Source organism: Aptenodytes forsteri, unplaced genomic scaffold (genome assembly GCF_000699145.1).
Source record: "Aptenodytes forsteri isolate BGI_AS27 unplaced genomic scaffold, ASM69914v1 Scaffold847, whole genome shotgun sequence".
Lineage (NCBI taxonomy): Eukaryota > Metazoa > Chordata > Aves > Sphenisciformes > Spheniscidae > Aptenodytes > Aptenodytes forsteri.
The window spans coordinates 208031-231123 of NW_008794623.1; the positions used below are offsets into that span (position 1 = coordinate 208031).

Consider the following 23093-nt stretch of genomic DNA (forward strand, 5'->3'; position numbering starts at 1 on the left):
GCTTGGCCCCCTTTGAGATGGCGGCAGTAGGAGCCCTCGCCTGCCCCCCTCTGAGTTGGGGAGGGGCTCGTCTTTCCCCCCTCAGTTGGGGAGAGCCTTCTGACATGCGGGGGGCCCCTGGTTTGCCCCCCTCTGAGGCGGGGCTGTGTCTTCTCCCCAGGCTCCTGCCAGGGGAACTCTGTTGAGAGGAAGATCTACATCCCCCTGAACAAAACGGCACCGTGCGTTCGCCTCCTGAATGCCACCCACCAGATCGGCTGCCAGTGTGAGTAGAGCTGCGGGGCCCCAGAGCTGCTCCTTGGGATGGTCGTGCCGTGGGTGATCGGGTGTAATGCAGCTCTCCTGTTGGACTTGCCTAGATCAGTATTGCCCTCGTTCTCAGCGCTGTTTGCCCTCTTTTCCAATCCTGCTCCAGTAATGCTGAATATGTTGACCTGTTTCTGCTAAATTGAGGGGTGGAGACCTTAGAGAGACTGTGTTCCTGCAGACCATGAAAATCCCTGCCGAGGCAGAGCGCAGCATTTTGAGCTTGTGCAGTCGGTGCACGCACAGGACAAAACCTAAGCCACAGCTTCTAGGGGTACGAGGCAAAGCTGTGAGCGTTGCGGAATGCATTGGGGTTAACAAGGCACGAGAGAGGGAGCAGGGAGTGAAGAAGCGAGAAGGTGGCAGCTGAAGGGAGCGGAGGGCTTGGTTGAGCTGCTTGTGCAGTGCGTGTTAACTTTGTAAGGGGTTTTTTGTCATAGTGAAACGGGGAAGGCAGAACTGCATGCCTGTTAAAATTAAAAGATAGATGAGGGAACCCCATTCAAGCAGTATTCCTGGCTGAAGTTAGTGTGAGTCAGTGTTTTGCTCATTTCCAATTCAGTTTTGCTTCCATAGTGAGCCACTCCCTGCAGCACAGGTTGTCAGCTGCCACTACAGGGCAGCGCAGCTGCGCTTGGTTGGTCAGAAAACCGAGGGTACAAGGTTCTCTTGACTCTTCTTCCACCCTCTGTGTGAGCCTAGTGCTAAGGCAGACGGCTGCACGCAGTCCTGCCTTCCTGGTCACAGGCGGTTTCCGACAATGACAGCCGTTACTAACTGGGGGGCTTGACAAAGTGCTTGTTTTTATCAGTAGCTTCTTATGAAAGTGCTTTGTCCCTCATCCGTTTTCTTTGGGACGGGGCGAAATGACAAGCGGTGGACCTGCTTTGTTGCTAGTCCCCTTTGCTGTCACAATCTTTTGCCCCTTGCGCTCCTCCGGGCCTCGTGCTGAGCTGCCTTTGAGCTCTCAGTTTCTGAATTTGCAATTTTTACTCTTTGCTGAGGGGCGGCACTAAACTGCTTCTGTGACCGCGGTCCTTGAGGCCGGTCCTGTCTCCTCCACGTGCCTTTCTGTCTCAGGCCCTGTTTCCTGCTATACTTCCTTATTCTCTTCAGTCACGGGAGACTCACAGTGCTTAGTTAGCTGAAGGTCCTTAAGCGCTTTGATGTGCTTAAACAAAAGAAGCTTTCAAAACATGAGTGCTTGTTTCTTAATCTATGCTATTCAGCTTTTTTCTTTCCCTACTAAAAGGCGCCGTTCCTTTTTCTGTCCTGCTCTAGCTAAATGGTGCCGCTTCACCAAATTGCTTCCTCCAGCCCTCTAATCCCATGAGCTGTTCTTCCCTAAAGCCCGTAGGAACATACCGCCCTGCTATTCCGGGGTGGTTTGGGGGTGTGAAGGAAGTGGATCACTGTGAAACGGGAAGGGCGCGCTCTCTTTCCACAGCCTCCATCAGCGGAGACACAGGGGTGATCCACGTGGTTGAGAAGGAGGAGGACCTGAACTGGGTGCTCGCTGATGGCCCACATCCACCCTACATGATACTGCTGGATGGGAGCCTCTTCAACAGGTCGGTCATCATCAGTTTTTTGTCTTCCCAGGGTGACTGGAGCCCAGAAGACCGATACGGGTCCCTAATCCGGTGATGAAAAGGTCATTTTTCAAGTGACAGATGGCAGAATCAGCCCTGACTGCACTGAAGTATAGTGAGGTTGAAACATTTGTGTGTTTTAGTGCCTGCATTTATTTCTTCTTAAATGGGCTGGTTTGCTGTTCGAAGAGCTCTGCTCTGTGTAAATTCTCATGCCACGTTCATCACTGTAGCAGTTGCTAAAGTTCATTTAACACCGTGATTAAGGTTGCTCACGTCTCTTCCTGGGCAGAGCAGGAAAGAAGTGGCTGAAGTTTTCTGCTTGTTGCTGTATGCGTACTCTCATGCAGTTCTGAGAAGACAAAGGAAAAGGGACATGTTGGTTATTTTGGTCAAAAGCATCGTTGCCTGCTCGACTGTAATACGTCAGCGTTAGCACGTCTTGGATTGTAACTCTTCATTAATGAATTCAAAGTTTCACTCGTATTTTCTCTCTTCCAGGAGGGTAATGCTGCAGCTGAAGGGAACCTCGCGAGTGTCAGGCCTTGCTGTGACCGTTGCCAAACCTAGCCCTCCCCAGGGATTCTCTCCTGGTTTGAAGTGCCCCAATGATGGGTTTGGTAAGGAAATGTTAAGTCTTTATCTTTGTTAGGAGGAAGGGAAATGGTGCCTTTACATTTTACAGTCAAAGCAAGAAGTGCAAAGGGTGGCTGAAATTGCGGCTCCGCTTTAATGTCAAAATGGTGTTTAAGGTAACAGGCTCAATGTGTTCTTCCAAAGGAGTTTGTCTGAGCTGGAATCTCATCGTTTCTCAACAAGGGCTGGGACGGGTGTTTAGGGGAAGACAGTTAGATAAGCCGGCTAAAACAGCATTAAGTCACTCCAGTGTTAAACCTGACCAAGGGTTGTTGTAACTTCTTTTTCTTTAACATGTGAAACTTGTACTTTGTCCACACGTGATCATTAAAGCGTCTTGTGTCTGCACAGATTGAGTGGAGGGTGTGTTAACCCCTGTCTGGGCCAGTCGCTACTCTTTAAAATGCCATTCTGCCTCCCTGAATTCCCCCTGTGGCTTCAGTTGGGTTTTCCTTTCGCTATTTTTTTCGTGCAGCAAATTTACAGTCTTGCACTTTGAGGGGAGAAGTTACTACACCTTCTGTAGTTTGCACAAAGCTTTCTGTTGTGAAGGATGCCGTGTACGCTCCTGAGATGAGTTTGGTGTGCTGGCATTTGCCGTGTCCCTGCCTTCGTGCTGTTTGCACAGTATCTAGGTGTTAAAATGATTGGCACGTTATGGATGCCTTAGGGGTACTTCCAGCACATGATGAGCTCAGAAATTGCGGGTTTGTATGTTCCTCCTTTTGAAGTATAATGTTTCTCTGTGTGCCTCCTCCGCTCTCTCAGCATGTGATAAATGCTCACTGAGTGCTCATGCCAGCCTCCTGGCATGTGATGGCTTTGAGCATGCATGTTTCTCATTCTCTCTGCGTGGCACGGCGCTCTGTCTCTGCCACTCTGCCGCATGCAGTGACCAACTCCATCTCTCCAAGCTTTTTTCAGCTGGTTCCTCAGCCCGTAATGGTGCTCATTCTGTATTTGCTGCTATTTTCTCAGCGGGCCCTACCTCTCCTGCAGTCTGTTATTCTTTTGCAGGCTCAGATTTGCCCATTTCTTTCTGTTTCCAGGTGTTTATTCCAAAGATTATGGCCCTCAGTTTGCACACTGCAATAAGACCGTGTGGAATCCTGTGGGGAGTGGGCTTTCGTACGAGGATTTTGACTTCCCTATTTTTCTGCTCGAAGATGCCAATGAGACACAAGTCATTAAACAGGTACTGCACTTCCTCGACGAGTAGGAGAGGGGAACTGCTGCACAGTTCAGGAAAGGGGACAGAAGTTTTGTTTTCTCTCGGCTTAGATGTTGAAATCTACAGTAAAAACATATGGTCCAATTTTATATGCAGTACACGATGCTATTACAGAAAGGCTAAGTTTTGTAACGATTTTTATTTCCATCCAGTGTTATCAAGACCATAATGTCCCTCGTGATGGATCTGGCCCCGAGTACCCTCTCTGTGCCATGCAGCTTTTTTCCCACATGCATGCTGTCACCAGCACGGTTACCTGCATGAGACGCAGCTCCCTCCAAAGCACCTTCAGCATTAATCCAGGTGAGCAGATTCCTCTTTCCTGGTCATGATGTGGGATAAGGCTGGTGGTAAAAATCCCAGTGGAATAGAGTTGTGCAAAAGAAAGGCAATTTTAGAGTTTTCCTAAAGGCTTGCTTGCCAACTGAGCCTTTTCAAAATAAACTATTGAAGTGCTAAGGGATTTTGGGCTATGTTTGTCACCAGTTTAGAAGATAATATGTAGAAGAGATGCTGGCTGAGAAAGGTATCTAATACCTGCTACGTAGATCATCAAGAATGGCTCTGAGATTACTGCTCCATTAGGCTGTGTGTACGTGAATTGAAATCCTGGTCCTGGTGAATGTTTTGCCAGTGACCTTCCTGGGGCCAGGACTTCACCCCTGCTGAGCAGAAGCTTGTCCCTGTGATAGAACCACTGGTGAGCTACAGCTGACCAGAAAGCTCATTTCTCACTTGTCACTGCTGTAGTCTCAACTCAAGCAATGTTGTTTCTGCTTCCTAGAGGTTGTATGTGATCCTCTTCTTGATTACAACGTGTGGAGCACCTTGCAACCTATCAATTCCTCTGGAAAAGTCGATCCTGAGAAGGAAGTTATTATTGTCGCTACACGAGTAGGTACCTCTTAATCTTGCTTTGTAGAGCATGGACTGGAAGGATCCTGGGAGGATGTGGGCTGAGAGTCTCATGGGAACGTACTTCTCGCATATATTTTCATTTCTTCCCATGTTCCAAACCTTTTAGATCCGACTGGCTATTGTGTTTCTGCAAGTATGAGCCTTTTAGTTGGTGGGTTTACCTATTGTTTCAATATAAGGACACCTGCGTTTTGTTTCTTTCTGTCTTGTTATGTGAGACTTTTTTCAGCATTTTCTTTACTGCTGGAGCCAGACAAGTAGAAATAGTTAGCGTTTCTAAGTTAATGCTTTCCTAAGATATTTCACATCCTTAAAATGTGTTGCAGAGGGAGACAGCATGGTTGGCTCATCTGTATTTTTGGGGGGGCAGAGGCTGAGACACATGGAGATTTTGTTGTCTTTCAAGCAGTGAGTCAGTGTCAGAGCTCAGAAAGAAGTTCGCTTCTCCGCCTAGCAGTCTGATTTACGGTCGCTTTACACCCTCCAGAGATGCAAGTTCAAAACTCCATTTTGTCACCATCTCAGAGCCTCACGCTGAACAGTGGTGCCAGCATTAAAATTATGGCACGCTTGATAATCTCGGTTTTCAGGTCAGGGCTGGGGGCGGGGTGGGGGGAGTGGCGCAGGGCTCTGAGGCCTCAGGACTGCCACAACAATGCAATTGGTATTTTAAATTTCATTAGGCGGGGTGCTTTGGTTCTTCCCTTATCAGTAGGATGAGCGGGATAGGAGAGAGGTGATAGATTTGCTTTCCCAATACGGTATTCCTCTGTCTACGTGCACATTTCTTACACCTCCTGTTCATGCTTACAGATTGACAGCCATTCCTTCTTCTGGAACATTGCACCTGGGGCAGAGAGCGCTGTCTCTTCTTTTGTGACCCACTTGGCTGCTGCTGAAGCCCTTCATAAAGTGTCAGATGTTCATTTGCTGCAAAGGAATATAATGTTCACCTTCTTCCAAGGGGTATGAGCAGCGGCGTCGCTCCACCGTTTGGCTTGTTCTAAGACAGCAAATCAGCCCTTGGCTCCCTGCAAATGAACTTTTTCCCTACTCTTTGTGCGGAGTCATTTGTCTGCATCCCCACACCGTGGTTCTCTGTGCTCCCCTGGTGAGAACAGGATCTTAATTGCACTGGGATGACAACAGCAGATGGAGCTTCCACTGGGGCAACCCATATTCTGCCCCACAGTTCATTCTGGATGAATGACTCAAACTTTGCTTTCCCTCCTGTCTCCTCCCGGTGTGCCTGTCTGCATGTCTGTTCTCTGCCTCACCCCCGTTCAGGATGAACTGCGATGGCCAGGCTTTAAATTCTGAAATGAAGCCCAGAAAAGGCTAGATTAAAAATATATGTGTTGACAGCAGCGAAATGTAGCTCATTTCTGAGCGCCCAGCACTGGAGTTGGCAGCTGTGGAAAAGCAGAACAAGCTTGTGGAGGAGGGACTGATGGCCAACAGCTGATGTTCCCCTCAAGGCATCTACATTGATGGCTTCTTTTGTGCAGCTTTGTGAAACTGGCTCCCACAGCCCCCGTGCTGCGGCCATGTGATTCCCTTCATTCACCCTCCTCGGCACATATATCCCTAGTCAGAAGTTCCCCAGGGGAGACAGGCATACAGCGCTATGGAGCGGACATTCCCCGTCGTGCTCCCATGGTGCAGGAGGAATGATAAGATTTGGCTGTAAATTAGTCAAGGGGGAAGTCTGGTGGCTGGCTGACTTCATTGCCCTTCTTGGTCGTGGGGATTCTCTTCTTAGGGGCACCTATTCTTCCCCAGGCAATGCTCAGCTTCTTGCAGCTCCCTTGACAAACTCATTTCTGTCATCTAGCCTTCCCTGCCTTTTTTCCAGGGAAACAGACACCCCTCCTTTCAGGAAAGCTTCATATGTTTAATTCCTGGAATGGAAAATTGCTCTTTTCCCCGACTTGCTGTCCTCCGTACCAAAAAACAAAGAGGATGACTTCTGCCAGTGTAAAGGCTGTATTAATGCTTCTCCGCTGTTACTCACAGTAACGGTATCTTGCTAGATATCGGTGCTCTCTTAAGTCTGACTTTGCCTCTGTGCCTTTCTTGCTTGTGGAATTCAGTAGCTGTCCCATGTTTTTTTTTTTCTCTTTGCCTTCATTTCTGTCCTTTGCTCCATCCCCTCCTACAATACCTTTGTCTTTGGAGCCAGGCACAACGTAATGTTTACTTTGGTCTTTTGGCGTGTGCCAGGCTCTGCGAACCTTCAGAAATACTTGGTGCAGTAGTTGGCCCTCGAGCTCTTGGTTTTGGTCCACCTCAGCCTCTCAGATATTGCTGTTAGTTGTGCCAGGCAGCTATCCGTATGTGATTCATGTAGGATTTTTTTTTTTTTCTCTTGCAGGAGACCTTTGATTACATTGGCAGCTCACGAATGGTGTATGATATGGAAAAAGACAAGTTTCCTCTCCGCTTGGACAACATTCATTCGTTTGTGGAGTTGAATCAGGTGTGGGATAAGTTAGGGGACCTTTTTATTCTCTGTTTCTCTGTGATAATTTAGCTGTGGTTTTCCCAGCCAGCCTTTCAGTGGTTTTGATTTTTCCCTGGACTGGACTTCCCTGCTCTGCAAGACTCAGTAATGTCCAGTCACGTACTCATGGTGGTGTTTGGTTTTTTTTCCTTGAAGGTGGCTCTAAGGAATGACTCAATTCTATGGATGCATACAGACCCTGTCTCTCGGATGAATGAATCTGTTGAAGTGCAGGTAATAGAAAGCACTGTGTAGTTGTTCATCTAACCAAAATGCTGTGGGATCTTTAGCATGCTGCAGATGATCAGGATGTTAACCTTTCCAGAGAAATCGCACATCCAAAAGAATAGCGGAACAGTGCCGTTTTCTCTTCTTTCAGGTTAGAAACTTGCTAGATATTCTGAATAATAGCAGCGTGGGAGCAAGCGTGACTTTGCAGGAAGCTGGATACTCCCAGCCTCTTCCCCCGTCTTCCTTCCAGCGCTTCCTTCGGGCCCGGCACATCCCCGGAGTGGTCCTGACTGACCACAAGACTGCCTTCCAGAACAGGTACTTCTCCCGGGTTGGACGGGCACAGGTTGGCCCACAGCCGAAGGCAACGGAGCCGGCAGAGGGCATCTGAGCTCCTGCAACGCCTCTGCCGGGGGTGTGCTGCCTAACATACATGTAGAGCGGCAGTCCGGGGGGAGCGGAGGAGCAAACATGTGCCATGTAATTGAACAAGCGCAACATAATTATTCTGACAACCGAAAGAAATCCAGTTTTGTACAGAAAATGTTCCCCACAGCTGGCTAGAAGCCAGAGGTGAGCAAATGGCAACTGAGCGTGCCTAAGCCTCATCTGTTCTTCCAGAAGCTAGCTGCCTTTTTTTTTTTGCCTTTTTTTTTTTTTTAATATAGCTTTCTATTTGTGATGGCAGGAAGCCCCAGGCATTGGAAAGGGCACTTTCATTCACCCCACATGACCCTACTACAGCCTGTTCCTTGGGGATCCCCTGCTCCTTTTCAACTTTGGAAGTGGAAATGTGGGGTAGAGGACAGACAGATGCCTCTCCCCTCTTCCCGGAACTCTTCAAATTGTCTTCTTCCCTTCATCTTCTTTCCTTCTCTGCGGTTTCTGAGAATCTCTGTAGCAATCAAGGGGAAGTAGCTTCCCTTTCACCTCTAAATCTGCACTGCTCTAAAGGGGTAAGAAGAGCTGGGGTGGAGGAAAGCGCAGCTCACTGCTGTGTGATCCATCTTTAGACCGGGGGGGATCAGTCCCAGGTTAGCTGGGAATGTCAGGTGCATAGACCATGCAGTGGGCTCTCAGCCCAATTCCCGGTTCAGCTGCGTGTGCTGCAGACGCCTTGGTGTAAATCTCTCATAGAGTTCACTTGCAACTCCTCGCCGCCTTCAAGATAAGGCATTAATAAAATCCACTGGCACGACTTGCATCAAAAGCCCTCTTCCCAGGAGACCTTCTGCATGGGTTGTCCTTGCCTCAGTTTCTCTACCCATTTAATAGATTGGGCTGTCGCCCACCTGAAAGCTAATCACAGCTTGTAAATTGCGTGGAGATCCTCAGATGGGAGAAGCTGTGGAAGGGCCAAGTTAATTATAAAGCCTCATTAAATGGTTTAAGGAGCGTGTGGCAGGGCAGCGCTTTGGCAGGGCTGTATCTCTGCTCCCAGGAGACTGCTCCCACTGTTTGCTTTAGGCACACTCTGAATTGAATTCCATGCCCTGTGGTTTCTTTCTGCCCCTCCCCAACCTCTGTTTGCTGCCTTCTTTTCAGATACTACCAGAGCATGTACGACACTCCAGAGAACATCCGGATGCAATACCCCGAGGGGCTTAGCCCTGAGGAGACCTTGGAGTATGTCACAGACACAGCCAAGGTTTCTACTTTGCATTTTCTTTAGCTGCTTTATCTGGGGTGGATGGGGCTTTGGGTGGGGGCAGATAGATGCAGGGTCATGGGGAGAGGGGGAAAGCTGTTTCCAAAAAGGGCTGAAAGAAGGTGGGAGTGCTTTGTACAGTGACAAAGGCAATAGGCGCTCAAATGCTAGCACGATGTAAGCGTTTGATGGATGTGTAGATTCTGGCTTGCTCTGCTTGCTTGTTTTGCTGGATCTGCCTATCTTGATTAACACAGAGCACTCTTCTTTTGCAGTCCCTGGCAGAAGTTGCCACAGTGGTCGCCCGTGCTCTCTACCGGCTTGCGGGGGGAGCCAACAACACCTCTGCTATTCAGGCAGATCCAAAAACGGTACGAGCAGATGGAATTGCGTCCCTGGCATCTCTGATGAGCCCTCACGTACTTCCCTTCTGTCTCTGTTTATATGTGTTTACACAGCATGCTGTCCGGTCTGTCTCCATGAGGGCTTTGCCTCCCCCCCTTCTCTCTTTCCCCACCACAGCTGAATGAAAAACCTTTCACCCTTCTCTAGTTCCTTGCCTCTCGATCTCAGGGCAGACATGAAGCTTCACGAGCCCTCTACAAAACAGAGCTCCTTTATCCTCGTTCCGCAAAGCAGAAGATGAAGCTGAGATGAAATGGCAATGTGTGCCACAGGGATCAGCTAAGGAGTCAGTGGAGCTGGAATCAAACCCAATTTTCACAGCTCGGTCCTGAATTATATACAGTTGTGACATATAGTCTCTCCTTTGCTGTGCTCTTGGCCCTTGTAGTGGGAAACATCTGTCAGCCAAATAATCTTGAGAGGTATAGCTGTTAAGATGCTATTTTCTCTCCTCTTTGTATAAACCGATTTCCATCTCTTTCCAGGTCTCTCGAATGCTGTATGGGTTTCTGATTAAAATGAACAATTCCTGGTTTCAGTCCATCATTAAACCAGACATAAAAGGAATTCTGGGTAAGAGCAACGTAGGGAAGAAGAACACAGGAATGGGTTTGACCCCATATGTTACCTGGCAGCTTTCTGAAGCGCCATACTAACATGGTCTGCTTCTGGCCCTCTCCCCGCCAATCCCATTTCTCTGACTGTTCCAGGTGATGTTCCCCAACATTACGTCGCCGTTTCCAGCCCTGTGAACACTACCTACCTTGTACAGTATGTTCTGGCCAACCTCACGGGCACTGTTGTTAACCTCACCAAGGAAGAGTGCGTGAACCCTGACAAAACACCCAGCAGTGAGAAAGAAGTAAGTATCCATTGGAGTGGGATGATAGGTAAGGATAGATCTGCTGTCCCAATTTGCTGGTTTCTGCTTTTGAGGAAAGCTGGTTAGGAATGCTTTCTACTGCTCGTAGTAACACATGGGAGAACTGGGAAACTCCTCCAACAAGGAAGCATCTTAATGCCCAAGGGCAGGGGAGGAGTGGGCAAAAGGATCCCCTTACAGTGAGAACAGTCAGTAAAGCCCCTCTCTCTCTCACGGGTAAGGTTCCAGAACGAGGGGATAGTCTGGTTATTTGCTAGTGGCTGTTATGCTGTCTCTTACTCTCCCGTTTTCTTTGCAGATGTATGAATATGCCTGGGTGCAGGGTTCTCTGGACCCTAACTCGACATCACGAGTCCCCTACTGCGTTCGGTCAACTGTTCACCTAAGCAAAGCACTCTCTCCTGCCTTTGAGCTGAGGCAATGGGGATCTACAGAGTACTCCACGTGGACAGAGAGTCGGTGGAAAGAGATCCGTGCCCGAATATTTCTGGTAGCCAGCAAGGAGCTAGAGGTGAGTTTGTACATGTCTGAAAAAGAAAATAGAGAAAAAAATGTGGCTAGCTTTGAATAACATCTCCTGACAGCTGGAGAAACAGTTCAGAGTTTGTTACAAGATCTTGTGCCATCATCCTGTGCGAGCTCCCCAGTTAAGAACAGCCAGGCTTTGATCCTTGAAAATGAAGTAACCAAGAATGCATCACTGGTGATAACCCTACCACCTCCAGCCATTTGTGGGTTAATAACCCAGTCGCTGAGGCTGAGACAGTGCAGAATAATCAAGAGTCCCATGAGCAGGCTGAGCTCTGTGAATAAAAGATAGAAATGACAGGAGTCTTAACCCCTTCCCCAAGCACAGGAAGCCAAGCCAGTGAATCTGCCTGTTAAGGTGTTTTGCCTGATGTGCAGCCCAGATCTTCCTTCCTGCAGCTCGAATCCCCTCTCGACAGCGCAGGACTAACTTTTGCACAAACCTTCACAAACAGAAGCTGCTGTTGGTTCAGTGTCTCAGATTCTAAGCAGCCCTTAGCTGGGTGTGATGTGGCTTAAGTGCCAGCAGAATAAGGGTTAAGCGTACAGTCACTTTGGGACTCTGTGCCTGTCTTGATGCCCTCTGGTTGGCTGTTAATGATGTCATACCCTGTCAGGACAGACTCGGGAGTGCACAGCGCTGTCGTCATCATGCTAGCAGTAAGCCACCCAAAGGCCATGCAAGCCCAGGCAATTGTTGCATCTCTCGGATGGTTATTTGAAATCTGAGCAATTTATCTGTGGGGCACTGGGCCTCTTTAACACTGTCGGGCAAGCACAATGCCCTGCCTGTGTCTCTCGGCCTGTTACAGCCCAGTAGATACTGGTGCCCTGGAGATGCACAGTTTGAGCCCAGCCATCCCTGAAGTGTTGACCCGATAGAAAATGTACTGAGAGAGTTGTAGTGGTGCATGAGTGTCTGGCCACTGCATGGGGACTGTTCTGAGATATTCAGGGGAGACTGGGAATTCCATGCAAGGAGAAGGGTTGACAGGGAGGAATCTAACGAGGCCTTAGACTGGTCTGGCACTTAGGCTTCAGGAAAGGTGCTGAGCAGGAGGTAATCTCAGTTATGCAAAGGCTTTTGACAGATGTTGATTCTGCCAGCAGCTGTGCTTGTTGGCATTTAGAGTTCCTCGCTGGAGGAGATGACAGTTCATGCAGGAGTAGCCAAAGCATTACATTAAATGCTTGCTAAAAATCTTTGCAAACTGCGTCGACCACCCTGAAACGCGATACGTTCTTTATCCGTGGTACAACTTTCTTACCTTTTCTCTTAAACATCGGTTTGTGTGCACTGTTGATAACTACAACGAAAGCTGACCTGATCCTGTCTGGCAGTCGCTTTTGTCCAAGTCTGTAAGGTCCTCAGAGTATCTTTTTATTTCACTGTCCGCAGTGCCTCAGCAGTGAGCTGGTCTCTGTTAGCTTTCTGACAGAGACCCCCATTCGATGCAAATTCTGTGAGGTGCTGCAGGTCTGTGTTTGTAACAACAATGCTAAGTGTTTCTCATCCCTTCCCAGATAATCACTTTGGTTGTGGGCATTGCCATTCTGATCTTCTCTCTCCTCGCCACGTATTTTATCAACGCCAAAGCGGATGTACTTTTTAGCATCCCGCGGGACCCTGGGGCTGTGGCTTACTGAAGATGCTCTCGGGGCTTGAGAAGTCTTTAGCCCTTGGATTACAATTTTCAAAGATAAAACTACACTGGAATGCCCCTCTCTCTCTGGATAGGGATGCAAAGGGTTCTCTCCAGAGCTTCCGTGCTCGGGTTCTAGGGACTGAGCCCTAAAACGTAAGAGACTTTCCCAGAAAACGGTGCCGACCAAGCCCTAAAGAAACGGTGACTGAGAAGTTCCCAAAGCCTTTCTTTTTAATTTGTCCTTACTTCTGAGCAACTTGAGAGGATTGGTCCTGAATGCCACTGAGACGACAATGTGATGGATGTGTTCCCTAAATGAAGGCAAGGGTGGAAAGGGTAAAGGTATTTTCTCTGGGATGTATGTGGACCAGCAGATTTCCGTGGTGTCTGACAGCACAGGTTGCCTGTTAATGTCCAGCAGTTGCTGTGAATCTGTGTATACTACAATGCAGGGAGGGCAAGGTGTGTTTAACAGATGATTAGATGTAAAATGTCCTTTTTTTAATGGTGCAATATTTTCTGGGTTTTGTATATATATAAATAGTTCCGTTTAATTAAAAAAATCTCCGCTTACAAATTAACCCATTGCCTGTTTTGTCTTAGTTGCTGCCAAAAGGACCAAAAACACTGGGTGTTGCAATATGTTTCGGTCTCGGGAGAAACAGAGTTTGTCCGATTTGTTTTTTGACTCGCTTTGAAACTTTGAATTCTTTCTGCAGCTGGACAGAAGAAAGACATTGTGCCCTCAGACAGGACAGGGGATTAACTCACTGTTGTTTAGACTGTAAGCTCTCCAAGGCAGGGGTGGCTGATCACTCCAAACAGTGCTTTGTACGATGGTACCTTGATCTCAGTCGATCCCTAGGCGCTGGTATAATAAACGTGTTTTTTAATGAGCATGCTCACACACTTTATTTCCTTCAATGCTATTGCTTAGTGCCCAGCAAGACTGGGCTCTCAGGGCTAGGGGTTGTGACCGACCAGGCACTTGGATGTTCCTGGTTGTTTCTTGTGTATGAAAATTCACTTGTTCTTCAGCAGTCATGACTTAAAGGTGCGATAGTGCTGTTGTCCAGAGTGAAGAGCTCAAAAATAGGTAGAGAGGATTAATTCCAGAAATCAGAGCTGATGAGTGCTAAAGCAGACATCGTTTTCCCTTCCCTAGAGGACAGTGTGGGCTTATTGTGTTTAAGTCTTTTCTCAACCAGGCATACAGTCTGGAGTTTTAAAGTAGTTCAGACTTTTTACTTTCAATGCTACCCTGAGGGAGACTTTTTCCACTTGCTAATGCATCCTGCTATCAGGAAACAGCTCCTGATACTTGGTGGAATGTTTCCGTGCCGGATTTCTTTTCATTTCTCCTAGCAATGCTGAAGAAACTCATATCTCAATTTACATGGAGATATCTTGTCTTTACAATAAGGATTTTCATAGCCTCTAACTCCTAATCTTTGGACACATTCCAACTTGTCAGAACAAAATCAGTTCCCCAAAATTATCCAAGTAGACTATTTCTGTGCATGAAAGTATTTTGGGTGAGACAGAGGACCTCAGGACAGCATGTGGTCTGGCAGAGAATTTTGTGGAATATGTTTTTCCTTCCCTAAGGTAAGTTTATTATTATTTATTACATTTTTTTTTTTTCTCCATATCAAAATGCAAATGCTTAATTCATGGTGGAGCAGTGCTGTGTGGAGAGATGGTGGGATCAGTGATGGCTAATCAGCAAATTGGGTCCATATACACAGGGTTCTTGATAATTTTCAAATTAAAAATGCGTCCTTCCCATACTGCGCTCTCTCCCATCTTTCAGATCTAGATTCCATGCTTGGGTTTGAGCGCTTTTGTTTTGTTTTGTTTTCCCCCCAAAGGCTTCTGGTTGGAATTTTTTTTTTTTTCCCCCCCTTGTTTTCCCCATACAAACAGAAATAAACCCTTTTACCACTCCCAGCCCCATTTTCCACTCCCAGCTTTTTGTTCAGAGCTGCTCTCTGGCGAGGCGAACAAACAGCTGCCTCTGTTGTCTGTGCCTATGCCGCTCCTTGGATGGCCAACAGGTCTCCCCTGTGGACAGTGCAATGAGCAACCCTCCTATCAGTGGCTGACAAAAGGAAGGGAGAAGCAAGGGGGCTAGGCTGGCAGGCACTGCAGCAGAGACACATTTTCCCTCCTGCTGCCAACGCTGGAGAACACCGCAAGTCTCCGCTTGACTGTCAGCCCAAAATTTACCCTGAGCTGGGGGTTTGCGTGTCCCTCAAACTCTCTTGGTGCCAGCACTGTCGCTGCACAGAGGGGTGAAAGGAAAGGCAGTAGCCATTGGTGTTTCCAGCCCTCCTCATTGTGTTTTGCCATGGTCAGTAAATGCATTTTGCTCAGCTGGCTTTTGATGACGAGGCTCGCGGCGTGCAGATCTGAGCCTTCCCTCCTCTGGGGAATTGGGCCTGAGTGTTGGATGAAAGGGGGTGGGGAACAAATAGTCAGGATTGCGGGATTCGTCTGGGAAGTAAATGGGCTATGAGAGTGAGTCCTAGTCCCTAGGTTTCTCTTCCCTGTCCTTCCCCAGACTGGCTGCGGCCGCGTCCCTTCCCCTCGCAGTGCCCTTCTCTCACTGGTGACGGACCCTGCTATACTGCCCTGTTTCACAGGGGTGAGGGGATGCTCTTGAGACCTTGAGGTGAACGGTACTTGAAATACAAAGGTGTTTTGTTAAAGTAAAGCTAATGTTGGTGAAAGGAGCTGCTTTGTGTGTCGTGGAGAATGAAATCCCATTTTATATGAAAACAAGACCATGCGAAAAGGTCTTAAGTTCACCTGCATCCCTCTCCAGATCATAAACGGGGCAAGTTGGGAGGAATCGGGATCTCTGTGACCTATTCAGTCGTTTAGTCTCACTCCTGATCTTCAAACAAAGAGCTGACAGTGGATTTGGGAGTGCTCATTCCCCTCCGCTGGGACCGGGAAAGCCTTTGCTGCTTTGTCTACGGCTACTAAATCGCTGCCCCTTAGGGAGGTGCTGTCTCCTGCTTTAAGCCCGGAGTTAGTGTCTTAGCCCTGGAAAGGCTCACTCTTAAGCCATCTTTTCCATGCCTTCAGTCCGAGTACAGTTATCTGCAGTAGATACATGTCCCCAGTTTAAAAATGAAACAGGCTGGACCCCTTGTGTATCTTCCTTTGTAATGTAGAGTAGCTGCCTTTGGTTTGGGGCCGAGTTGTGTCTCTAGTTCCTCCTGTCCGTCCTGGTGTAACAGCAGCTGTCCTCAGCTGCGCAAACCTTAAAGTTGATAACTCCCCTGATACGCTTTTCTCCATCACTCCTGAGATTATGTGCATTAATTAGAGCATCCCTAATGCTAATAAGCAATGGGGAGTAAGTGCCTTCTCAGTAAATTAATGTGGAAAGTAGTTTGAATATTGGTATATATGTAGATTTATTTTTTATCTTTGCAATAGAAACAAAATTGTTGAGTTCCGAGGAGCAACTACGTGTATTTTGATGTGTGCTGGCTAAATAAGGTAGAGTCTGAGTTGCGCTGGGTGACAGTGCAAAGCCAGTGGTATGGCCTTCTTTGAGGTAGGCTGACGTGAACGAGATGATTCCCCCATTCACAGCCCATTTGCTTTGATAATTAGAAAAGTTTGCATGGGAAATTATGCAAAACATATGGAAAGCAAACAACTTTCCTGCTCCGTGTCTGGTCGTCTTTGAAGCAGCGGCTCACAGCAGAGTACTCCTGGCTGCCTCTTGGTCTAGGGAAAGGATGCAGCAAGCACCACTTGCGTCTGTCGTAGCTGGTCCAGGAGGACATAGTCCAGCTGGGAAACAATTCACAGGAACGCTCTAGAGATACCTAGCTGTTTTCTGGCTTCAACAGGCTTCTCCTGGCAAACCTTGCTGCAGTGATTTAAGACACTCTCCCAGCTGACAAAGGTTACCATCTCTCTCGCACATTCAGCAGAGGAGACAAAAGCTCGCTCCATTTCAGTTCAGCATCACAGTCAAGTTCAGGTACTGGGAAAACGCTCTCTTCTAAACTCTTAAGACTTTGGCTTGTTGCTCCAAAGCACGAGTACTTGAATTTCTTCTGCAGCTACTACATTTTGAGGTTGTTTTACGTCATTCCTGGTCTAACCAGTTCTTCCTGATGCTTAGAGATGCTGGACAGCTTTGACTTCTGTCCAAGCGGTTGGCATCTTTGGCATCTTTTAGGCATTGAGTTCAGCAGGTCAGTTATTCTGCTGGTTTAGTGGGACAGGGGTTCTGCAAGCTCTCTCCCCTGCTCAACGCTTGACCAAAGAAACAGGGAAGAAAGGAGAAAGCAGCTGAGCAGCCAAGGGTAAATTCACCCTCAAGAGATGGAGCCTGGAAGAAGCAAGTTCTGCAGCCCTCTGCCAGGGGAAAAAGAAGTGATGCAACTTCTAGCAAGACTTGCTGAACTGCTCCTCAAAATAAACAGGCTGTTGATGCCAGCAAAGGCTGGGGCAGCTGCTCCCAGGGGCAGTTGCCTGTCTGCACCTTGCACTGTGTTTTGCTCTCGAGGGTAAAGGCTGCAGCTCTGAGCCTGTTCTCATCTCCTCCCCGCACCCAGCTTCGGTGAGCCTGGCGCTGGCAGGACAGCCCTGGAGAAGATCGACCGGGCACTGGAACCACCTTTCCTATTGTGCTTGGAGAGAAGTAATTCGCTCCCTGCTGCCAGCTCTTTTGGCTACAACGTGCCAAGCTGGGAGTAGAAACCCAGGGATCTCGGCCTCACTTTTCTCCTGACTGTCCTCCAAAATCAGCTTCATCCCTGTACCTTGCCTTGCAAAGATCCGTGAGAAGTCCTGTCCTTACCGATAACCCCACAGACTCTCCATGGAACTCCCACCCACGCCTCCGGCACTGAGATAGTGCCTGGATTACCAACCTGCTCCGAAGAAACTTTCCCCAAACCACCTCCAGCTACGTCAAAGCCCAGACTAGCTTTTTTGGGCAGCCCCTGACTCCTCTTGCTGAGGAGAGCAGCTGGCACATGCTGTCTCCGCCGTAGAGCCCCCAGGCATCTTGCTGAGACACACACTCCCCTTCATGCACACACATAATTTGCAAGCATCAATTTCCTCTCCTCTCTCCCCACGCAACTCTACCAGGGATTTCTGCACAAAAAGAAGATGCCACTGACTCTCTTGACCTCTGAACTCGGCTGCCTCCTGGGAGGCAGAGGGCTGGGGCTGAGCCCAGAGAGGAGGGTTTGCAGCTGCCCTTGTGCCCTGAGGGGGGAGGCATATGGGGGTGACAGTCAATGAGACAAGGAGAAAGGAGAGGAAATGTGTGTTTTCTTAGCGCCCGGCCTCCCAGCTCCTGGGAACTTTATGGCTCTGGAATATTAAGAGGCAGGAAAGTTAATTAATACCCAGAACAAAGCCAGGGCTGTTTGGCTTCTGGGAGAAGGAAGCAGTGGAGACAGGAAGAAAAAATTGGTGTCTTCTTAAATAATTTGTTTTCTACGTTTTATCAGCAGCTAAAATAGAGATGAAGCCCGGGGCGGGGGGGTGAAGGGATTGATTTTTGGAGACCAAAGAAAGAGGCTTTCTGACAAAGGGCAGGAGAGTTTGCTGGGTGAGCTATAGGAACAGCTACCGTTGCCTTATTCAAGCTGGGGGCTGAGCTTGGGACATCGCAGAGCAGCGTTTGTAGTACCGTGCTCTCTGTCACTTCTCTAAGAAGTCGCTATTTCTCTTACTTGAGACGACACTTCTGCTCCCCACGTAGCATCCTTCCTCTCCAGTCTGCCCAGCTTCTGCTGCCTCTCCTGTTCCCAGCACTGGAGCCCAGCGTCTGTGCTTTGGGCACCAGTGGCTGCAGCTGGCTGGACTCAAGCTGTCCCACAGATGGCCTTGCTAGGACTGTCATTCACCCCCTTCGCTTCTCCCTGACGGTCAGCATTTGCAGTGTGGCTGGGGTCGGCTCCCAGCTGGGCTATTGCCTGCCCGATATTTAGCTTAGGATTTAGAGAGGCTGAGGTGTTGCTCTACATACCGCTTTAAGGCATATTCAGACAACCAGATCCTGTTTCCACAAGTGACAATTGCTTAGGCATGGATTATTCAAGGGAGAGCATTTAGCTTTAACTCCCAAATAAATACGTGGAAAAACCTGCTGCCTGCCACAAGAGCTACTCCTCTGCATGCCTTTGAAACTGCCCCAGATCTCTCTGTGCTGAATACTTTAAAGACTTCCGAGCTTTGTGTGCCCTGCACCTTGAGTCTCTGTGAAGTGGGCCTGAGCCCGTCCTTTGCCTACGCAGACTGGCAGGTCTTTGGTCTGTGGACCAATAAAGTGGATACAGACGTAATGGAGCCTTTGTGTGATGTTGCTGTCTAAAGGATACACCGGGTCCTGTGTCCCAGTCCGGTGCTCTGTCCAGTAGCCTGTGGTCGCTCTCCAGTAATCCTGCTGCCACGATCGTTGACAACTGCTTTCTGTGTCCTGCCCATGAGCAGCGACGAGGTCCAGCTGAAGGAACGAAGGCAGCTTAGCTCAGGATAACTATCGCAGCAAGCAGGGGCCATTGGCTGGCACCCAGCAGGCATCTGAGTCCAACATGTGTTTAAAATCAGGGTCTGACTACTACAAATAGGACTGTAGGAATTGCCAGACTGGATCATGCTCAGGGTCCATCTCTGCTGCTGCCCTCGTCTCTGACAGAGACCAGCACCTGCTGCTGCTGGGAAAGGCACAGAAAACCCTGGAGTGACCCCGCGCCCCAAATCCACAACACACTGATACCTGGGCACCTAGTTCCCACACTGGATACCATTGCAGCCGTCTGCCCCGGCTCTGCTCGACCTTGTCCTCTCTCGGTGTGCAGCAAGAACGTCCCGTCAGATCTCACCACCACCACGCCTGCGCGTCTGTCCATCCGTCTGTCCATTGTCCAGCCAGTCGTGTGCATTCCTGGAGAAAAATACCAGGGCTAGGGAAAAGGGAAGGTAGTTTGGGGAGATACTGATTCAAGCTTGCTCTTCCCCAGCCTGCCTTGTGCAGCCCTGTGCTCCTGGGGCCCCGTCCTTTTATCTCCAGCCTCTTTCACCTGCGTGTCCGGCCTGAACGCTTGTGTGCGGTGCAATTGCTTGGAGGAGGTAGATGGTGAGGCAGGGATGGAGGATGCTGCTTAGGACCTACAGCTCTCTGCTACCCAGGTGATCTTTCCCCAGTGCCAGCACAGCTTTAACAGTGAGGTTTCTGGGGCTAATCAAGATCGACATACAAACAAAACAGCATCTCTGCATCTCGCAGCCAGCAGAAAGGGAGAAGCAGATGGGCTAGAGGAGGCAGGGAGCTGCTGCTAAATGGATTGATGGAGAGGCCTTTAAGAGAGATGGATTGGAGAGGGAGCCGCTGGAGGAAAGGGCCGGGGTGGCCACGCTGCGAATGGGGCAGGGGCCCAGGGAGATGATGGGAAGGGAGAAAGGCCTGCAGATAACAGATGGATGGACACAAAGACTGGAAGGGAAGAGAGGGACAGATGGACAGGCAATAGAGAGAGTCAGGAGAAGAGAGGGATCTGAACGTAATTAGATTGGATCCGATTATGACAGACTCGATTAGAGCAATATTATGATCAGGAGCTTCTGTCGCTATTTGGCTTTTAGGGGGGAACAAAGCCAGAGAGCACGTGTGGAAGGGGGACAAGCAGAGGCGAAGGGAACCGGGAAGGATGAAAGGAAAGGGGCTCCTTGTGAAAGCTGTCAGTGGTGGTGGTGACAGATTGTCTAGTTATCGAGCACCGGGGCCGTCTGTCACCGACCGCTCACAAAACCTGCACTCAATAAAAGCCAGGGAGACAAAGGCGAGGAGAGGAGAGGGGCTATCGGAGCCGAGAGCTTCTGTCACTAGCCAGGCAAGCGTGGCCAGGGCGTGGAGAGAGCTGTGCAGATCAGGGGCCTTCTGTTATTAGCTAGGCACATGCACAAGTAAACATGGGTGTGCACGCAAACACACGTGCTGAGGGGTGCTAGACCTTGCTCAGCCACCTACCCACACGCGTGTGTGCTCTGCAACCCAAGTTTGCACGTGCACGCACGCTTGTGCGCACGCAGCTTGCACAGACAGCCTGCACGTGCACACGCATTTGCGTGCTCTAACATACTTGCCCAAAAAGGCCTCGAGCCCTGGCTTCGCAGGGCATCATCACCCCGAGTGAAGATTAACAGGCTGCCCAGGTGCTTCTCCAGCGTCGATCCAAATAGCTCTGCTTCCTGCTCGTTGTCTGCGAAGAGTCTGGTAGCTGGAGCATCAGCCGGCTGAGCATCGCGGTGTAGTCGGCGAGGCCTTGCGCCGTCTGTGCAGAGCGTCTGAACCTTCGCAGCCAGCCCAGGCTGCAGCTGTTGGTTGCAAGAGCGTGCTGCAAACCAGACGTGATGGAGCTGGCAGCTGCCCTCCCCACAAACTGCACTTGTGCATGTCTGGACAAAGTGTAATGGCACCAAACGTGACACTGTGGATGCTGAGGGCTTGGCTGCAGGGAACGGTCCAAAACGGCAGGTCTGCCGGAGAAGACTTTGCCATGAATGAGCAGCTGGGTGGTCACAGGAACACAGCGGAGCCCAGCACCTTTCGCTCTGCAGAGGGTCCTTGCTGGAGCGATGGGGTGCAGTCCCACCATGTGCATGAAGGTACCAGTTGACGGGCAGGAGTAGTAACGTCCCCCCCAGGGACTCTGTCTTTCCAGCATCTATGAGTTGTGGCAGGGATTTCCTTCCAGGTCTCCCACCCGTTGTTTGGATGTGCAGCCCCTCACTCTACAAAAGTTACAAAACTCCGGCTGGATCTGCTCCAGCAGCACAAGGGTTAAAGCTGCCTGTTTTCCCTGACAAGCCCAGGCCAGTGTGGTCCCTAGTGGTTTTGTACAATATGTCGCCTCATCTCCTGCCAAATGCTGCCTCCTCTAGTCTCTTTTCATACCTCGCCGTGCCCTCCCTGCACGCACGCAGGAGGCCTGGAGCGGCGAGCCCGGCTCGGGTCCCCCCGGCCCCATGCCACAGCTCCTCTCTCTGCAGCTGATCCCTCAACCTTGTGGGTCGAGGTGGGCAAGTCCTGGAGGGCTTCAACCCCTTGGATGGAAACACCGCAATGGACCCACCTGGGTCCATCGACCTCACAGGTCAAGCCGAAAGTATCGAGAGATTTTTAAAAGTTGGCTGTGCTCCCACCGGTGTTCACCAGCCTCTTTCTTCTTGAACGCTGTGTTGAAAAGGAGGCCCAGGAATTCAGAGGAAACAAGGGTTTTCTGCAGGCTCCAGCTTGTGGGCTCCTGCAGTTAAGAAACCTGGTTGGTTTTGACAAGGAACACCAGTTTCTGCCAGCCAGGAAGTTGGGAAACTCAGAAGTGAAGAACAAAGCCAGAGGGTCTCTTGTTCTCCCTCCCCCAAATCTCATCAGTTTTTGGCCAGCCTTAGCATATTTGAAGCTCAGAAGTTCTTGCTGAGGGGGTAGAGAACAAGGCAGCAGCCAAAATCCCAGGGATCACGGCAGCTCCCATGGGCTGCAGGCTCTGAGCGGGGACCAGGGAGGATTGCAGCCACGGCGGGAATATTGGCTTGGATTGCAGGAGAAAAGTCTTGAGTTTCTTGCTCTGCCGTCACCCTCCCACGAGACCTGTGGCTGTGGCTTCATCTTCCCCTGCTCCCCGGCACAGCCCTGCCGGTGTTCATCTTGCCCTCCACGAGCCGGTCGGCTCTGCAAGGCTTTGCGGGCTGTGTGCGCGCCGTGCAGTGCTCAGCATCAGGGCTGCGTCCTGCCCGTTGACACTTCTCGGGTACAAAGAGTAACCATTTTCCAAGCTGAGGGACATCCCCTGATGAAATCCTCCCTCCCGGCAGTGCAAAATTTGGATGCTGACAGATGAAGGGGCCCTTGCAATCTCAGCTCTTACCTGCGGGAGGAGGAAGGCTGAGAGTCTGCGTCATCCCAGGGCAGAGTTAAGGTGACTGCGTTATGGGAAGGGGGCCTCAGCTGCTGGGAGCAGGCTCTGTGCTTGTGCCACTGCAGCCGAGCAGAGAGGGCTGTCCCTGGTTAGCGTACCCTGCCTCGGGGGCGAGCCGGGCAGTCCGTGTCCCCGCAGAGCACTGTGCATCGCTCCCCAGGAGAGCCGCGAGGATCCGGCGTGGGAGGATGTATCTGCCAATGCCTCGACTTGAGAGAAGAACTTGAGTGCCAGCCTGCTGAAGGGAGCCGAAACCTGCCCGCTCGCCTGGATGCTGCACACTGCGGTGGCTGCGAGGCCAGTGCGGATCAGGCCTGGCGTCCCCAGTGGGGAGGCTCCAGCAGCCAGCTCCGCTCCTTCCCTCCCCTCCTCCCCGAGCCCAGCCCGGCAGGATGCCCGGAGCAGCTCAGCATCAGCTGCGGAGAGAGGTGGGGCCCTGCTGGCGTCCTGGCAGGGGGAGAGGAGCTGGCCCTGGGGGTGGGCAGGCGAGACGGGTACAGAGGAGGGACAAGGGAGCACGGAGCGAGAAATAAATACAAACAACCCATCAGGCTCTCGGGGGAGATGAGGGGCCCAGGCGGAACACTGCAGCGAGGGAGGA

At 50.1% G+C, this 23093-nt stretch overlaps 1 protein-coding gene across 1 annotated transcript; it reads left to right on the forward strand.

The window, feature by feature from the left end:
* Positions 1-17: 17 nt before the first annotated feature.
* Positions 18-13104, forward strand: NCSTN (nicastrin). The gene is made up of 17 exons (XM_009273277.1): positions 18-54; positions 161-265; positions 1754-1877; positions 2400-2518; positions 3584-3729; positions 3918-4068; positions 4550-4659; positions 5497-5649; positions 7058-7162; positions 7343-7420; positions 7566-7735; positions 8963-9065; positions 9341-9436; positions 9956-10043; positions 10181-10332; positions 10652-10864; positions 12406-13104. Exons 1-17 carry the CDS (start codon positions 18-20, stop codon positions 12526-12528), a joined length of 2073 nt encoding a protein of 690 aa, XP_009271552.1. The 3' UTR covers positions 12529-13104.
* Positions 13105-23093: the final 9989 nt, after the last annotated feature.